The 18,277-nt window shown below is 48.3% G+C and overlaps 2 protein-coding genes across 6 annotated transcripts in view; one reads left to right on the forward strand and one right to left on the reverse strand.

Moving 5' to 3' along the window:
- The window catches only part of CFAP97D1 (CFAP97 domain containing 1), a 16,734-nt gene extending 9,076 nt beyond the window's left edge, over positions 1 to 7,658 (forward strand). Inside the window, exon 7 of the mRNA XM_077853428.1 lies at positions 7,417 to 7,658. The gene's annotated coding sequence lies outside the window, so the exon portion shown is untranslated. The remainder of the gene's footprint in view (positions 1 to 7,416) is intronic.
- Positions 4,018 to 18,277, reverse strand: part of MPP3 (MAGUK p55 scaffold protein 3) — a 27,279-nt gene continuing 13,019 nt past the window's right edge. For all 5 annotated transcript variants that reach the window (XM_077853421.1, XM_077853422.1, XM_077853423.1 and 2 more), the window contains 10 exons: positions 17,430 to 17,626; positions 15,176 to 15,240; positions 13,703 to 13,723; positions 13,157 to 13,198; positions 11,719 to 11,883; positions 11,535 to 11,615; positions 8,941 to 9,034; positions 8,628 to 8,736; positions 6,675 to 6,794; positions 4,018 to 4,323 (listed from right to left, as the gene is read on the reverse strand). In XM_077853421.1, coding sequence (XP_077709547.1) covers positions 4,147 to 4,323; positions 6,675 to 6,794; positions 8,628 to 8,736; positions 8,941 to 9,034; positions 11,535 to 11,615; positions 11,719 to 11,883; positions 13,157 to 13,198; positions 13,703 to 13,723; positions 15,176 to 15,240; positions 17,430 to 17,626 — 1,071 coding nt within the window. In that variant the 3' untranslated portion in view covers positions 4,018 to 4,146. The remainder of the gene's footprint in view (positions 4,324 to 6,674; positions 6,795 to 8,627; positions 8,737 to 8,940; positions 9,035 to 11,534; positions 11,616 to 11,718; positions 11,884 to 13,156; positions 13,199 to 13,702; positions 13,724 to 15,175; positions 15,241 to 17,429; positions 17,627 to 18,277) is intronic.

Raw genomic sequence — 18,277 nt, forward strand, 5'->3', positions numbered from 1 at the left:
GTGAGATTTGTTGCACATCAACAGCACTTCAGGCTCCTTGACATTGTGGACTAGGAACTTCAGAAGCCACTGGACAGCATATGCTTTGTTTGCTTGCTCCCATAACCAATACTAGGCATCAGGATCTGGTCCTTGAATTTTCTGTGCACCCTCCTCTTAGTGCCTCTGGATTTCTGCTTAATTTTAACATGCTGATCTGATGGGTGCTGGATGAACTTCTTGGTCCTCTTTTTAACCATCTTAGGCTTCACCAGATGTCTGAGGGTGGCCATGATGCTGAGGAAGAGATGGCAGTGCTGTTTTCTGAGCCCTTGCAATACTGTTCTGGTCTTTGTTGTTCTTTGGGTGCTGCTAGGATTCCTGCTCAGTCCCTCCTGGCATCTTCTGTGGTGTCAGAAGGTGCCTCCCTGGATTGCATGGTGTTGCTGGGCGACCTTCTGCAGAGGTGCAGGCAGACATTGCTGCCACTGTGTGGAGTAGGGAGACATGGGGCTTTGCTGCTGCTGGGAATGAATTGGGCCACTTGCTGGCATCCTGGTGTGAAACTAAGGTAGGGGCTCCATGTAGGTCTCTACTGGGCTCCCTGTCCTTTAGCTGAGAAAGCAAGCTTTCCTTTCTTTTTTTTCTCCCCCCCCCCTTCCTCCTCTATGCCTGTTGGTGGTTGCAGGCCCCTTCAGAGCTTAGTCCAGGGTATATGGAAGATGAAAAGAAAACCCAAGAAACTCACCACACTGTTGTTCCTCAAGCCCTGAGGTCCCTAGCAAGTCCACTATCATCTTTCTAGGGTTTTAAAAAATATTTTACTTGAGGGAGAGAAAGCAAGAGAGAGAGCAAAAGTACGAGGATCACAGGGAGAGGGAGAAGCAGACCCCTACCGAGCTCACAGCCTGACTTGGGGCTCATTCCCATGACCCCGAAACTATAACCTGAGCTGAAGGCAGACACTGGGATCCCTGGGTGGCGCAGCGGTTTGGCGCCTGCCTTTGGCCCAGGGCGCGATCCTGGAGACCCGGGATCGAATCCCACGTTGGGCTCCCGGTGCATGGAGCCTGCTTCTCCCTCTGCCTGTGTCTCTGCCTCTTTCTCTCTCTCTGTGACTATCATAAATAAATAAAAATCTTAAAAAAAAAATAAAATGAAAGCAGACACTTATTCAACTGAGCCATCCAGGTGCACCACCCCCACCATCATCTTTCTAGCTTTCCGAGTCCTTTTATTGTTGTTTTTAAACTTCCAAAGTTTTTAGTTGTAGTTAGAGAAGAAGAGAAGGAAAATGTGATTCTAAAACCACAAGCCTGCCTTTTTGTTTGTTTTTAAAAGATTTTATTTATTTGAGAGAGTAAGAGAAAGGGCACAAGCAGGGAGAGGGAGAAGCAGACTCCCCACTGAGCAGAGAGCCCATACAGGGTTTGACCCCAGCACCTCAAGATCATGACCTGAGCTGAAGGCAGATGCTTAACTGACTGAGCCATCCAGGCACCCCACAAGCCACCTTTTAAAGGAAGCAATAATTTGAGACTATATTCAAAGGGCAGGAAAAAAAATAGAGTAAAAAACTGACCTGCATCAACCCTGCCCCACCCCTGTTAAATGCTACTTATTGGTTCTGGACTATATGACTTATTGGGCTTTGTGCTTGTGCTGGTCTGTTGACATTAAATAAATTAGCAAGGGCTAGCATGTTGGTATGCATAATTCCTGTGATTGGTGGCATGAATGATGTGACACTGGATAAATGGATATAAAATTTTGATAGGCTACATGTCTTTATGTATGTATTCAGACATATGATGTAAAAGCACAATTGGCTTATGTTTATCATAGCTGAGCACTGCCTGAAGGATGAATGGTTGGTTGTAACTTTCTTAAGCCCCTCTCTTATAGACAGTGGAATGGATGGCAGAGGAGGTTACAAATTGCTAGATCAAAGATGGCAAACAGCATGAACTCACTTGCTAATTCTGCTTAATTTATACTGGATACTTTGTCCTGAAAAATCCAAAAGCCATGCCTAGATTCAGCAGGAGTGCCATGTTCAATTAGTACTGTCTGCCATGGATACAAGGATGGGCGGTGGCAGCACATATGCCCCACCCGTTTAACATCCCCGATCTAGAAAAGTCCTCTAGAGCTCACATTCTTTTCGTAGACACAGAGCTCACCTGAATTTGAAGGCCCATGGTGGGGCAGGGGGAAGCTGTATCTTGAGGGGTACGTAATAAAGAGATTTCTCAGTGTGGAGGCCCAGAGTGAAGGTCTTTTGCAAAGATTTTTCCCAGGGGCTCAGAACACATGTAGTTCTAGCTGGAATGGGACTTGGCATGGCATTTATATACATCCTACCAATATCTATTTGTAAACAAGTGCATTTTTTTTAAACAAGACTTTTCTGCTTTTTACAAACGGTAAAAACACTTTACAAATGATCTCTGTCTCTGGGGCCTTAACCATTCTACTCTCACAGACTTAGTAGCAGACAAACAGCAGATAACAGCTTACTTATCTCAGGGGCAGGGAAGTTACTTGGACAGGAAATGGGGCAGGCATCCCATTTCCATGCCTTGCTTCATAATATACATGAAGAGAATTATTACCATTTTATCTGATAATTACATAAAAATATTATGAAGCCAAAAATGCCTGTTGAGTAAAATGATAAAAAGAAAAAAAAAGCCATCTGGTGTTCAACCACTCTATTCATATACTGGAGGAAAAACCACCCAGATGGGACATGCTAAGAGTTGTTTAGTGTCTCTCAAGAGTCATTTTGACTTATGTTTTCTGCCCTAGAGCTGATTTTTTTTAAAGATTATTTATTTATCCATGAGAGACACACAGAGAGAGGTAGAAACACAGGCAGAGGGAGAAGCAGGCTCCATGCAGGGAGCCCGACGCGGGACTCAATCCCGGGACTCCAGGATCACACCCTGGGCTGAAAGCGGCACTAAACCGCTGGGCCACCAGGGCTGCTCTAGAGCTGATTTTAGAGCCTGGCTCTCCCATATAACACACACAATTTTGTACGTGTCATTCACACTTATAGGGGGCAGTTGCCCTCCCTGCCCCGCCGCTATGTGGAGAACTCAAGACTCATTTCACTTATTAAGAATTTGTGCTTGATCAGTGCAAACAAATCCTCATCCTTTTGCTAGAAAGATCTAAAGAATGTGATCCTGGCAGGTGGACCTACCAGGTTAGTGAGTTAGGAAGTTGCAAAGGTATCTATGTGAGCAGGCAAAATGGAAACTTCTAAATAGGCAGCAAATCTCCCTGGTGCTTTACCCTTAACAGGGCTCCCTTTTCTTAACATGAGGGAAAGGGCTTGGAATGTGTAAGCAGCCCTTTGCATTCTTGAGCCGTACTGCATTTTATTGTAAACTTTAGCTGTGGTGAGAAACAGGGCATTTGTCAGGGGGACAAGAGGGACAAGTGATGGAATGCAACAAAGCAAAGCCAGGGCTCAAGGATATGAGTCTGAGGGTATTTAGAAAGGGGACGAGCAGCTTTATACTCCTCCAGAGTCCTTGAAAACACCACTGTATCATACGATAGCACAATAACTCATGATGATTGTGAAGTGTGCCTCGGTCTTCAGAAAAAGTTCGCATGTGCTTGCTAATTAAGAAGGCAGAGAACCAAGTTTTCTACTGCCAAGCAAACGCTATTGAAAAGGTTAAAATCAACATTTTAGTGCTTGATGACAGGGGAGCTTCAGTTGCATGGAAAATCTCAGTGGGTAAGACAACTCTATTTCCAACAAAGCTAAATAAATGAAGCATCACTCCGTTTATAATCTCTGCAAAGCAGACCTGTATAAATTTACCAGCCCTACCCTCAAAAGACGGTGGTTACTTAACTTCGGTGCAAAGGATCTGGGTTGACTTGCCTGTGATACTTTGGGGGATGCAATGTCTTATTTTGTGATATGCACCCTTTCCATTCATGTGTTCTGCTCCAAAGGGGTGCAGTGAAAATCAACAGACAAAAACCAATCACAAATGAGACTTCACACATATATTCTTCTTGACAGTGAGGTTTATGGAAAATTCTGCTCCTCTCCATATGAGATTCCTTGATGGTAGTATGGGGGAGGCTGGACTAGGTAATCTTCCAGGTCCCCTCCAACCCAGATGTTCTAGGATGCAGTTACCTGACCCAACTAACAGGTACCCAGTGAGTGTCCTTGCTCAGCTTCTCCAAGAGCACTCTGAGCTGGCTGTGTGCACTCTGGAGGTCCTGCTTCACCAGCACAGAGTCCACCAGGTGCCCGTAGTACTGGTCTATGAAGGCAGCGGAGGCGGCCATCTCTTGCTGCTCCTCATCCTGTAAGGCAAGGGGCAGTTACAGAGCAACTGGGTGGTTCTCCCTCAAAATAAGAAACCTACAGTCTTTTACTCGGGCAGCATTCCAACGTCTAATTTTTAAGTGACGAGTGGGTGAGTAGGGCCCACGAATAACCCATGGTGCACGCAAGAACAGAGAGTGGTGATAACACCCTATCATGCGTCCAAAAATGTTGCCAGGCAGTAGACACAATCATTTGTTCATCCTCTCAAAATATCCACTACGGACCTGTAAACCTCAGGCATGACATGCACCTTGGGCAGACACCGATTCTGTATCTGTGAGTACGTATATGTCAATATCACACTTCCAGGTGGAAGACACTTCCAAAGAAGTGGTACTATAGTGTCACATGTCAATTTGGTTAAGTAATTACAGCAGAAAACTACAAATACTATATTAACTATAAGCAAAGCAAGCATTTCTGGAATCAATGACAGGGAAAAGCAGGAGTGTAAGTAATGCCCTTGAAGACTCCTAAATTCATCACGTAGAACTTGCCATCTCCTCAGAGTTGCTCTCACCAGAGCCCAACTCTAGCACCATCATTAAAGTGGAGTTATTTGTTACAAAAGTGATGGGACAATCCTGACCAAATAACCCCATTTCCCTGGGGCCCCCGACTTCCTTCCTCAGACTGCTTTCCTAACCCCTGACACTCCAGGACAGGTAGCCCACGAGGCTTCCTTTGCTCAGCCTGCATGGGGTTTGCTTCTTCACTCAAAAACACCTTGAAAAAGCACAACCTCAATCCAGTAGTTGACTGATGGTTAACTTGATTTGGGGGAAAAAGGCAAGTGGCAGGTGAAGTATCATCACAAAATGAAATTCATCTCTGGCACTTACCCACCTCTTTCTACCTCTTTCCTGGTACCTGCTGGCTTCCCTCTTGTGCTTACAGAAACTCAGTGCTTTTATAGCACTCGTGAGCTGTCCTCCCCCAAAGAGACCCACATTCCAAAATATTTCTTCCTCTCCTCTCTGTTGCCCATCAGCCTCAGATCCCTATTCTAGTGAGAGCACCTGCGGGGTCACAAGATAGATTCTAAAGGCTTAGGAAAGAGTTCGGCAAAGATGGGAGAGACTGGAGAGACGGCTGAAGTCATTTCTTCCCAGGAGAAAGACAAAAGCTCTCCCAGGAGAGAAAGCTACGTCTTTCTCCCAGGAGAAAAAGTAGGTGGTGTCAGGAGAAGCTTTCTAAATCCATACTCTCTCTCACAGGGCTCCCTCCTCTCATGCTCAAAAGCACTCTGCAGTGTCCTGGGGCTGTCCCTAGATCTTCAATCCCACCTCCATCACTCCCCCCCCCCCACCTTACAGAAACACCTCCCGCAGACCTGCCCCCTGCCTCTGGAGGGGCACGAACAGTGTTCATCTTGGAAGCATTTAGCTATTTAAGGGAGTATAGAAGAAACATTTTTGCCACTAAGTACCTCAATCTTTCTAATATTTGCATCTTAAAGGAACTCAAGTACATCTCTCATGGAGTAAAATGTATGACATTAGTTTTGCAGCCATAAATCCCCTGAACCAAGGGTGCCTGGGTAGCTCAGTCGGTTAAGCATCCAACTCTTGATCTCAGCTCAGGTTGTGATCTCAGCTCAGGTCGTAATCTCAGGGTCGTGAGTTCAAGCCCTCTGTTGGAGCCTACTTTAAAAAAAAGGTGGGGGTGGCGGGATCCCCAGAACTCCTCTCCTGACTCGTAAAGATGGAACTCAACCACCTGTGGCTCCAGCCAGAGAGTCACAGTCCTGAACAACACATAGGAAAGACTCCCACCATGCTGTCTTTTTACCCATGTTGGATTTACTTGCTGGATCCAAAGTTGGTGTTTCAGTTATAAACTTACTTGGGTTGGGCCTGAGAATTCAAAAGATTAGTGTGATCAAGTCTTTGACAGATGTCCCTTATATCTGGGAGGATCCTTATGTGAAGGAGTGAAGGGTGGGGATTCTAAGCAAAGTCATCCCTGTCTGAATTGGGAGGAACTTTTAGCTGCCCTGCCTTGTGCTGCTTTTTTTTTTTTAAAGATTATTTATTTATTCATGAGAGACACATAGAGAGAGGCAGAGACATAGACAGAGGGGGAAGAAGGCTCCCCACAGGGAGCTTGATACAGGACTCGATTCCAGGACCCTGGGAATGTCTGAGCCAAAGGCAGACACTCAACCACTGAGCCACTCAGGCATCCTAGTGCTTTCTGGTGACGAGACCATCTAAGTCTGGCCAATAGGCAAATGGGAAGACAGCCTGTGTAAAAGGTACTAGTGCCTTTATGCTGCTGTTATAAGCCCCATTAGGCCTTCAGAAATGACCAACTTTAAACTTACAAGTGGTGTTGCTGTGTCCTCACAAGTTGGGGACATGGGTGGCGTCTTCTTTTCCTGAATTGCGGGCTTTACAAATATAACATAGGGCTTGAACTCTGAGGTCCTCAGTTGCTGCAGTGCCTGAGAAAGAAAGTTTACAAACATTACATATTCTGTTTTATTTATTCATTTTAAAGATTTTATTTATTTATTCATGAGTAACACAGAGAGAGAGAGAGAGAGAGGCAGAGACACAGGCAGAGGGAGAAGCAGACTCCATGCAGGGAGCCCGACGTGGGACTCAATCCCAGGTCTCCAAGATCACACCCTGGGCCAAAGGTGGCGCTAAACCGCTGAGCCACCCGGGCTGCCCACATATTCTGTTTTATCATGAAACACTTTCTGAATGTTCAGTAATGGGGTGCTTCATCACATAACCTTCAGTGGCAAAGGTCCCGATCACGTGGTCTGATGACAATGGACTTCAACTGGGCAGACCAGCTGCTCATTTTCCTTTCCTCCTCTTTGACACTGGACTTGGCTGGGCCCCAAAGGCCCACTTGCTGAGAATGAACGTTCCAAAGCCCTGGCTCCAAGTGTTGCCATCTATCTCAGCTCTGACCCCAAAGCTCTAATTAACCTTCTTACGCCCTTCTCCACCTGCCCGGTCCTGATAGAAGAGCCAGCAAGATTCAATGTGTATCTCTTAGTCGAACGTCCTCACTTTGGACTACACTAATTCAAAATATGTGTTGTTATACAGGCCTCCTTATGATATTCAGAGAAGAAAAGGTTTGCTAAGCAAATGAAGAGACTAAGAAATCATTTGAAACACACTGTAAAGACTTTAGAAGGTTTTCAGTCATCAAATCATCCTGTTCATTAGTGCCTATGATCTAGAATGTAAGGGCCTCAATTTGGAAACACCAGCATTAAGCTGCTATATGTACAATGCGCACCACCGCCCCACCCCTGCGAATCAATAAAATCACTTTTCAAATGAAATTTTGCAATTTAGACTTTTAATTTTGATTACCAACCCCCAGTTAAGTCCAAATGAGAGAGGGTTTTCCTTTGTAGACATAATATGCTTTTTGGAATCTGTTTCAAGCCAACTTCTGTTAAATGAAGCCTACAGCTTATAGCATCAAATCAGAGCTCTGTTTCATAGAGGAAAAAAAAAAACCCAGATTGAGTTCTAAGCTTAGAAGTTTTTGTCAAAGACAAGGTTAAAAAGATGGTTGAGCCCCTGTCAAACACACAGCAGGCAGGGTGTGCAGAACTGGAAATGTATTTGAAGCACTTTCACAGGGTCATGTCTCCTTCCCTTTTCTCTTTCAAACTGCTCTCCTGGTCACCTCCCTGGCTGATTTCCCTGAGCCACTGATGTTACTTGTCCTGGTGGTGTGGGGGTGGTATCCTGATACAGAGAGCTGAGCCCCAGCATCCTCTTGTGCATTGACATCTAATTCCCTGTCACATCACTACTGACCAGTTGGTGCTACCACTACTGTATGGTCTACTCCATGCAGAAGCTACTATCCCAGGTCTGCAGGCCACCAGAAAGTCTATGAGCACCCTGCAGTTAATGCAGTTTTGTGTACAGACGTGCAGATTTCAAAGCTTTCATTAGATTCTCAAAGGGAGGCCTAAGGAAATTTTAACATCCAGTACTCTGGACCAAAAAAATCCTTAGACTGAGGTCAAATGTTCTGTAAAATATACAGTCCCCTCATTTATTATTATTATTTTATTTTGAGAAAGAGTAAGTGGGGAAAGGAGCAGAGGGAGTGAATCTCAAGCGGACTCCCTGCTGAGTGCAAAGCCTGAGTGGAGCTCGATCTCAGGACCCTGAGGTCATGCCCTGAGCCAACATCAAGAGTTGAACGTTTAACTGACTGAGCCACCTGGGTGCCCCTCCCCTCATTTATATATCCTGCCAACAGAAAATGCCCAACTGGCTCAGAAACTCACGTCCGGTTCCACGTCCACCAAACACACTTTGTTTTTGGCCATCACAGACTGAATGGCATCCAGGCTGGTTCCATAGAGATTTTCCTTATATTCACCATGCTCCAGGAACCTAAAACATCACCAAGAGGGCACGGGCCTTTAGTTCCTGAGTCTGCCTAAGTTGGCCTGGAAAGATGGATGGGCTTTCCACCACGACCCCATGCCCTCATCCCCCACCCTTTCCGATAGCCCTCCCGGGAGGTCAGGTGGAACCAGGGACCCGGGCACCCACCCGCAGTGTACCGCGTGCCCACTGGCTGTCAAGCCCACGTACTTGTTGTGATGTAAGTCGGCCTCGAATGCTTGCTTAGAGACGAAGTGATATTCGACCCCTTCCTTCTCATGGCTCTTTCTGGGCCTGGTGGTATCTGTGAAAGAAAGGGAAAGCGGGCAAGGAGAGGTCACCTCCCACGGAGTGGGAACAGCAGCAAGCCTGTACCCCCATTCTTCTCCGGAGCTCAGCACGGCCTGGTGGATGAACCCACCGCTTCCATGCATCCGTGTCCCTGTGCGGCAGGCACACTCGGTGATGTAGGAAAAGAAGGCCTCCCACTTTGCAGGGGGGGAAACTGAGGTACAGCGAGGTCAAACGCTGGGGATGGGGTCCCAGAGCCGGCGGTGGCAGAGCCAGGGCGTGAGCTCTGGCCCATGCCAAGCGTTTGCCCTTAGCCACCCTGCTATGCTGCCTTGTTGGGGTTGCGTGGCTTTTATAGAGCTGCTGAAGGGATCCCCAGTCCTAACCTATTATTTCTTCGTGGTTTTCATTCCTGAGAGCCACGGGGCCCCAAGTACAGATAGCCTTGCTGTATGTTTTTAATTCTTTATTCAGTTACTTCTCATTTTGAGAGAAAAGACATGAAGACAGACAGTCCTGTAATGGACAAGACGTGTTCCAGCAAAGCTGGCTCTCATACAAATAATTGTAAGTTTTCTCCACTGATTTTTTTAAAGATTTTATTTATTTATGAGAGACACACAGAGAGAGAGGGAGAGAGACATAGAGACGTAGGCAGAGGGAGAAGCAGGCTCCCCACAGGGAGCCCGATGCAGGACTCGATCCCAGGACCCCAGGGATCATGACTTGAACCAAAGGCAGATGTTCAACCACTGAGCCACCCAGGTGCCCTCACCACTGATTTCTGCAATAGAACGGAGATGCATACTTCTGGGGGAAACCAGGTCCTTCACAGAACAAGAGCACGCATGAAGTAACATGCTGCTTTTTTCTAGAGCATTCCAAAAGAACAGATGGGGTCTTGAAGGACAGTATTTTCATGCGCTTGGGAACCCCTAGAGATGCTCTGTGCTCTATTTCTGACCCATCTCTGGTAGGGTCACTCTTCTGACCATGTCATTCACTTGCTTAAAAACTTTTTATTCACCACTGATAACATTCTAAAGACCATAGATGAGTATCTCTTCCCACATCATCCACGTTAATCTCCCTAGTCCCTAATGCTGGTCACACCTCCATCCATTTGCACAAATTGTTCCCTCTGTAGAGAGAACTTTCTTGTCTGCCTGGAAAACTCCTATTTATGCTTTAAAACCCAGTATAAAAGTCAGTGCCTCTTTAAAGTGGGAAGCCTCAAGAAGCTTTCCTTGACTCTCTCAGTTCCTAAAAGCAAGGGGGAGAAGTCACCTATCTATGTGGTGCCTGAGGCAGGAAGCCCTGACCATCCATGAACCCCTGCCCCAGGGAATGGGTCTGGGGGCTTCTGAAGGACCCATCTGTGAGCAACTTCTACATGTCCTACTTCAGCCCACCCTGGAACGCAGTGGCCCTCTGAAGCCTACCTACTGGGTCCATCAGAGATATGCTGCTAGAATGGCTTCCTGAACCCTGCCACCTCCCTCCAATCCCTGCCACTTCAGGTAGGGCTCTGAAAGACAATTCTGACAACCCACAGACTGGGTTGTGGACTCCAAGGTCCAGGGGAGAGGGGTAAAAGAAAGGATTGGTATCTGCCCTTAAAAATCTCTGGAAAGGTCTCATTACTGCCACCACAGCATTCCCTGCTGGTGGCCACCAGGTGGCCACACTGCATCCCTCTGAGGCTGGAAGAACGGAGGATCCCAGAAAGGGAAGGGACAGCCAAGGACAGAGGCACTAGGCACTAGGGTGAGAGGCCCTTCCTGTGGCCTCATTAAGCACGGGACTGGGCAGACTGCCTGGGTTTGAATCTTGGCTCTACTTACCAACTGTGTGACACTGGGCAAGTTATCTAACCTCTCTGAGCTCCAGGGTCTTCCTCTGCAGTACAGGGTGGTGCTAATCTTCCTCCTCAAGGGTATGGGGAGGGCTGCCCAAGTTACTAGACTCTTCTTCATTCCCCTCCTCCTCATCACACCCAGAACAAAGGCCTACTGCCTACTCGGTCTCAACATCCATAGCTGCTCCTAGACTCGGGGATTGGCAGGGGTGTGAGTACCCTGGAGGGTGCCCAGCCACTCTGATGGGCTGGAATCCAGCTACAAGCGTGTGTCCGAGCAGTATCACTCACCGGACTCTCGGCTTCTCTCACCTGCTCTCTCTTACCCAAGCAGAAGGCAGGGGCCATCTGGGGCCAATGGCCCTTTGGTGGTGTGCTAAGGTTGCTGCTTTGCCTGTAATGTGCTCGAGACTCATCTCCCACCCCAGGAAAGAACTGGGCAACCAGTCCTCCAGCTTTTGCCTCAAAGGGTCCTAGTGGATCACTGACAGTGGGTTACTTATCATGCTTAGGTCCCATGATCTGCCTATAGCAGGCGGTGCCCATCGGTCCCTCAGACGCAAAGCAAGTATTAGGATGGATGTGCAGAGTCAAGTCCCTGTGAACTATTCACGTGCATGTGCACACACACAAACCCCCATGCAGGCTGCCTTACGTGGAACAGCAACACCAAAGTGCTGTGGGTTCTCTGCCACCACCTTCTGCTTCAGCTCATGCAGTCGGGCTCCCAGAGATCCTGGGGAACAAAAGGAAGGCTGACCAGGATCCCTGCTGAGCTCCCTCCCCACCACTGCAGAAGGAAACCAGCCCACTCCCTGGAAATGCATGACATTACCTACCAATCAGAACCACCAGGCGCGGCCGTTCACCAGGCTGGTGCTGGTACCTGGTTACCTCCTCATAAGTCAGCAGCTCTGGAGACTCGGCCACTACAGATGCCTTTCCTTCCTGGGGGCTTCCCAGTCTTTCCCTTCGGCCCAGTCGGAAGCTTCTCCGAAGGCCAGCTTTGTGGGAAGGGAAGGGAGAACTGTGGCATTTGTCCCAGGATCTCCCAGGAAAGACTTTCTCCACCTGGCCAACCTGGAAGGTGGGTGCCGAGTCCCACTGGCCTCTCCCAACCACCTCCTGCTATAGGAAGGGGTTAATCAGGGTGCACAGTACAATGATGAAAAGGTGACCATCCAGCACCCAAAATCAGGGTTCAAACTGACTGCTATATTTAAAGATATTTTCTTATTTTTAGAGAGAGAAAAAGAGCATGGGGAGGAGCAGAGGGAGAAAGAGTCTTAAGCTAACTCTGATGAGCACAGAGCCAACACAGGTTCATCCCTTGATCCTGAGGTCACAACCTGAGCCTAAACCAAAAGTCAGATGCTCAACTGACTGCACCACCAAGGTGCCACCTCCTGCAGTCACTGTTTTATTTAGGATGTGGCTGACCTTGAGGTGAAGCATCACCTCTCTGAGCCTCAATTTCCTTATCTGTGAAATGGGAATACAAATCTACAAATGCAATGTATGGTCTTGGGCTGGATCTTAGATCAGGGAAAATGCTCCAAGGACACTACTGGGGCAACTGGCCAAATTTTAATATGAATAGTGTCATAGATGATAAAATGGTATGCATATTAAGTTCCCAGAATTTTAATAACGTTCTCCCAGAGAACGTCTCTGTCCTTAGGAATTCATGCTGAAGCATTTAGGGGTGAAGGGACACGATGTCTACTACTGAATCACACAACTCTGGAAGAAATTGTGTGTAAGTGAGAAAGGGGATGACAAAGCAGATACAGCAAAGTGTTAGCTGGTGCATCAGAGCCCTTTGTACAATTCAGGCACCTTTTTAGTAAGTTTGAAATTACTTCGAAATGAAAGGTAAAAAAAAATCTCAGCCAGTCTCTAAGGCCTCTGAGAAGACTAAGCAAAATAAAAGCAGCACAAGACCTGTAGAGACTGATAAAAGGCTCCATTGCTGGGTGGCGGCCACACACGGACTAGACCGTGGCCGAGACCATGATGATAATGGATTGGTGTTAATGTATCCCTTCCCTGCCAGAGCTCTGCTCCCAGGGGCTAGGTGAAAGTTGGGGGGACCCTAAAGCGTGGGTAGGTCAGCCCCCTCCTCTGGCTGATCAAGACTGAAGGGGAATGTGGGTCCCCTGGGCTCAGCTGCTCTTGAAGGGTTGCTGGGGCTCAGATCACTCTGCCTTTGCCTTCTCCTGGTCCAGAAGCCCACGGCGGGGTGGGGAGTACTGGGGACGAGCCCCTACTACTTACCTACATAGTGTCCTTTGAGGTACCCCTCACAGTCACAGGCCTCTGGGAACCAAACAGAGAGAGGGAGCCAGTAAGCCGTGCTGAACACATACTGTGACCCAAAAGCATCTGGCCCCTGGGGTGGCCAGGAGGAACCCACTGGGACGATGTCTCTCAGGGGCTCGGGAGAGAGGCCACATCCTGGCTCCCTAAGAAAACAAGTCCTACTGTTTCACTCAGTTCTCTATGCTGAGGCCCCAAAGAGACTTTGCAGGCCCTGGCAGGGGTCCTGGGCCCGCAGGCCCTTCTAGGTCAGGATTGGCGTGCAGAAGGAGAGTCATGCGCTCTGTCCCACCTGCCTGTCTCCTGCCTCCCACCCAGCCGGTAGCACAGTTGGCCCAGCCAGAGTCCGGGGAAGGTGGGGCCCCATGTGCCAGGTGGGCAGTGAGGAGCCCTGTCCCCTGCAGCTCTTCACAACTCAGGACACAGCGGAAGGAAAACAAGCCCCTCTAGCTCTAGACATTCCACGTTCTTGTCCGGATGCACAGGGGATAGATACCAGCCTACCTTTGTCACAAGGCTGATCATCTGCGGTTTGCACAAAAGACAGATGGAAGAGCGTTAGTGGAGGGGAACCAGGAGGCCCTGCGGCTGAGAGGCAGTCATAGCCTCGTGTGTGTGAGGAGCCCTCCATCTGTCCCCTCTTTCTTTCCTCCAACAAACCTGTGATCTGAGCTGCGGTGCATTATTAAACCGAGACCAGCTCTAATTAGTCTTCCTGTGTGTGTGTCTCATTAGTGGCCCAAAGCAAGCCAGCTCATCGCTGGCAGGAGCAGCCTCAAGGCCTACTTTGTGAGCAACCCTTTGGACTTGAGAGCAAGCCGGGAAGAGCAGTCCTGGGCAGTGGCCCCGATCCAGGGGAGCAGCTCACTCCAGGATGCCCACAGTGGGGCCAAGATCTGTTCTTTCTTTTCCAGGGTTTGAGATGGGCCTGGGTAAATGCAGGTGCCAGAGGATGGAGCGGTGCAGAGCAGGGCTGCCAGCCAGCTGTAGTCTGGCCACCTGACACTCATTTGGGACCCTCACTTGGTTCTGAGCCCTCCTGCGCCAGAGAGGCCACATCACAGGGAGCTTCTTCCCTACACAGGGCTCTACCCTCGAGGCTCTGGGCACTGGCCCTCTGAAAACTTGACCCCAGCCCCACTCCCCTAACCTCATGAGCCTTCATTTTCCCATATTGGAAAAGAGGATGTCCTGACTCTCCTACTTTGCATTGTGATGATTAAAAGGCAAAGTAGATAGATAGATAGATAGATAGATAGATAGATAGATAGATAAATGGCAAAGTGGTAGGTGAGTGTGTCTTCTGAAGGCAGGCGCTACACAGGATAGGTTGCCAGACAAAATACAGGACACTAAGTTAAATCTGAATTTCAGATACACAACAAATAATTTTTCTTTCTTTCTTTTTTCTTTTTTTTTTTTTACAACAAATAACTTCTTAGTATAAGTATGTCCCAAATATTATATGGGCTATACTTATACTAAAAACCCATTCGTTATTTTCCTGAAATTCAAACTTAACTGGGCATCCTTTATTTTTATTTGCCAAATTTGGCTGCTAACAGAGGGTCACTCGCAGCCTTCTCCACTCTTGTCCAGCATCAGCAGTTCTTAAATAGTCAGGATCAGAGAGCCCCGTGGAAATCTAATGAAGGCTACAGACACTCTCTCAGACATACACACACGCATGCTCATATGCTTTACACACAATTTTGGAAGAGGTGTTTAACATGCCCCCCAGGATCATCTATGGGTCCCAAATAGAGTAACTTCTCTCCAAGAAATAGCTCCCTTCCCCCGACCTACCTCCATTTCCCCTCCTTACCCCCTCCTCATCCCCTCCCTCCTCTGGAGACCTGCCAGCTCAGAAGGACCCCCGGTGCCCTCTCCAGTCCAGCACTTGCTTCTTCAGGGCACAAAACCCCTGAGTCCTAACCCTGAGCTCTCACTGAAGTGCATCCCTGCCCATCAACTCACAGGGAGGCTTCCTGAGGTTCTGGGGGCTTGGCAGGGTGCCAGTAGCTCTCCGGTAGCTTAGTCGCCTGTGGGGACACAAGGAGACAGGCAGGCTCATGAGCTTGAGGATAAAACCAGTCATAAAGAACTTTCTGGAAAACTCAGGGAAACCAAGGCCTGGATTGCACAGATGGGTACAGTCTGGCATTCCAAGGGCCTCCCTCCTTCACAGTAAGTTTCCATGAGGAGAGTTACTTTCACAGAAGCTCACAGGGAGGAAGAAACCAAGCCTCTTGCTCTGGGAGAAGCTCATCCAGCCCAAGACGGTCACACACAGGTATATGGCCTCTGCCATGTTGGTGATTGGTCTTTATTTTCCTAGGACTGGTTCTCAAGGAAGGGAGGCCTCTTTTTCACACTTGACCTGGCCTCCCCATCTCCAGGGAAGCAGGAAGATAGCACAGCATCTCCCAGAAGAGAGCGAGGGCCAAAGTGATGCTAATTTAGCACCCTTCTCCCCCCACATCGGAGAGCTCAGCCTGGCACATACCCAATTTGGCCATCAGTGTGGAGAAGCAGGCACCTCATCTCAGATCTGAAAAAACACTCAGGGCTCTTAGAGGTGTCTGGAGTTCCACATTTAAATGCAGCTATAGAGCTTTCCCCCAAGACCCGTGAAGCTCAAGATGCATGTGGGTCCGAGGTTCCTGAGGAAATAGGGCAAGGGTTTTCAGACTTTGGCACCTCGGAATCATCTGGAATATCTATTGGAACACAGAGCTCAGAGTCTTCCCCTGGAATTTCTGACTCAGCAGGTCTGGGGCAGGGCCCAAGGGTTTGCATTTCTAACAAGTTCCCAGGGCATGCTGCCTTGCCTGGCCTGGGGACTGTGTCCGGAGGGCCACTGAAACAGACCAAGCCCTGAAGTCTGTCTCTACTGAGTTCCACAACCCAAAAGATGGAAGAAAGCTACAAACCTCAGGGGAGGTAATACAGTCATAACTGCCACACTCTGAGCCAGCACTTAGACTTTTAGAAATCTATCCTAAGGAAATAATGTGAAATATGAGGAACAGTCTAACGTGGAAGGTGGTTATTACATTGTACCAGTGGAACAGCGCAAACAACTTAAAAGTACAGCCACAGGGAAGGAGTGAAGTCACTTGGGTATGACCTTCCTCAAAGATGCCTCCGTGCACACCCAGGTAAGGGGCAACCCTCCTATGGTACGACTTCACAGAGCACGGTGTCCTCCTCCCCAGCGCCCATCACATTTATAGAAAGCGTTGGCCTAGGGGCACCTGGGTGGCTCAGTCAGTTGAACATCTGCCTTTGGCTCAGGCCATGATCCCAGGGTCCTGGGATCCAGCTCCACATTGGGTTCCCTGCTTCTCCCTCTCCCTCTGCTCCTCCCCCCCACTTGTGCTCACTCAGTCTCTTGCAAAGAAGTAAATAAAATCTTTTCTTAAAAATTAAAAAAAGAGGGATCCCTGGGTGGCACAGCGGTTTAGCCCCTGCCTTTGGCCCAGGGTGCGATCCTGGAGACCCGGGATCGAATCCCACGTCAGGCTCCCAGTGCATGGAGCCTGCTTCTCCCTCTGCCTGTGTTTCTGCCTCTCTCTCTCTCTCTCTGTGACTATCATAAATTAAAAAAAAAAAATTAAAAAAAGAAAAGAAAGTGTTCATCTGAACCACGTGTGACTTTCCTGCTACACTGTCAGCTCCGGGGATAGAGTGGGGCAGAAAGCATACTTGCTGGCCAGGAGTGAATGGTCTGTTTTCTGATAAAATATTACCTAGCTATTAAAAAACCACACAGTAAAGACTAGGTAATAATGTGAGAAATGTTAAGTCACGATGTTAGGTGATACCCGCACAAAAAGCATGACTTCCGATCTATATGTACGACTCCCATAAAAGGCACAGGAAGGACATAAATCGTGCTCCCTCAATAGTGGTGAGACTTGGTGAATTTGCTTTCCCTCGTCTTCCTCTTCTGTATTTTGATTTTTCAGCTTTCATTAAGTACGTATTATAAAACATATACTCACTTAGTGACACAATTCCATACATTTATTTTGCTCTCAAACCGCCATCGCTGCTGGTTAGAGCACAAGAAGACCCAACACCAGAGTGACTAGTACCTTCTGAACGACACCCCTCCCCCCACCCCGCATGCCATTCCAGCTGTGGCAGCAGAGATCTGGGGCTCTGTCGTGTTCCCATGCCTCTAGCCACTGTAAAACCACCCCCTTACCACACGCCCCAGACCCACCTTTCCTGGAACTGCTTGGAGGGGATGAGGCCAGCTCGGAGGTTGGTGTCACCTACTCGCTTGGCTTGCCACCATGTGGGATCGTCCTGGCTCACCACCTCCAGGACCTGCCTGCGCTGGAAGGGCAGGCCTGCCTCCTGGCAGGGGATGGCCCGGTCCTCCCGCGGGTTGTAGTGGAAGAGGGCACGCATGAACACCTGGAGAGGGTGTGAGCACAAACGTGTCTCTGCCGCATCGAAGGCCAGATGACAACTATCAATCACAGTCAGGGCAGGGCAGCAGCCTCGAGAACACAGAGAGCTAATGAGAAATACAGGGAAGGGGATCCCTGGGTGGCTCAGCGGTTTGGGGCCTGCCTTTGGCCCAGGGCGCGATCCTGGAGTCCTGGGATCAGGTCCTGCGTCGGGCTCCCGGCATGGAGCCTGTTTCTCTGCCTCTCTCTCTCTCTCCCTCTTTCTCTCTCTCTATGTCTATCATGAATAAATAAATAAATAAATCTTTAAAAAAAAAAAAAAGGAAAGAAAGAAATACAGGACACATGTTTTCCTCTTGTTCTTTAGCCATTTTGAAAGTTATAGTCAGGAAATCCTTCAAGGTTCAGAAAATGAAGAGATGGGCCTTATATCTGAATTTCTCTTTCTGGCCTCAGTGTTTCCTTATTTACCCAATCTGCTGTCCTCCTAACAGCCTCTCAGCATGCACAAAGCAATGACTCGTCCTGGGAGCAAAATGTAAATGAATGAACAATTTTCGCTAAAATGTTATTTTTGATGTGCTAACTGTCCCTAATGAGGTCAGCAACCATCTGTGAAATAAGCAATCTAGGCATTTTGATTAAGACACAAATA

This window comes from Canis aureus, chromosome 16, assembly GCF_053574225.1.
Source record: "Canis aureus isolate CA01 chromosome 16, VMU_Caureus_v.1.0, whole genome shotgun sequence".
Taxonomy (NCBI): domain Eukaryota; kingdom Metazoa; phylum Chordata; class Mammalia; order Carnivora; family Canidae; genus Canis; species Canis aureus.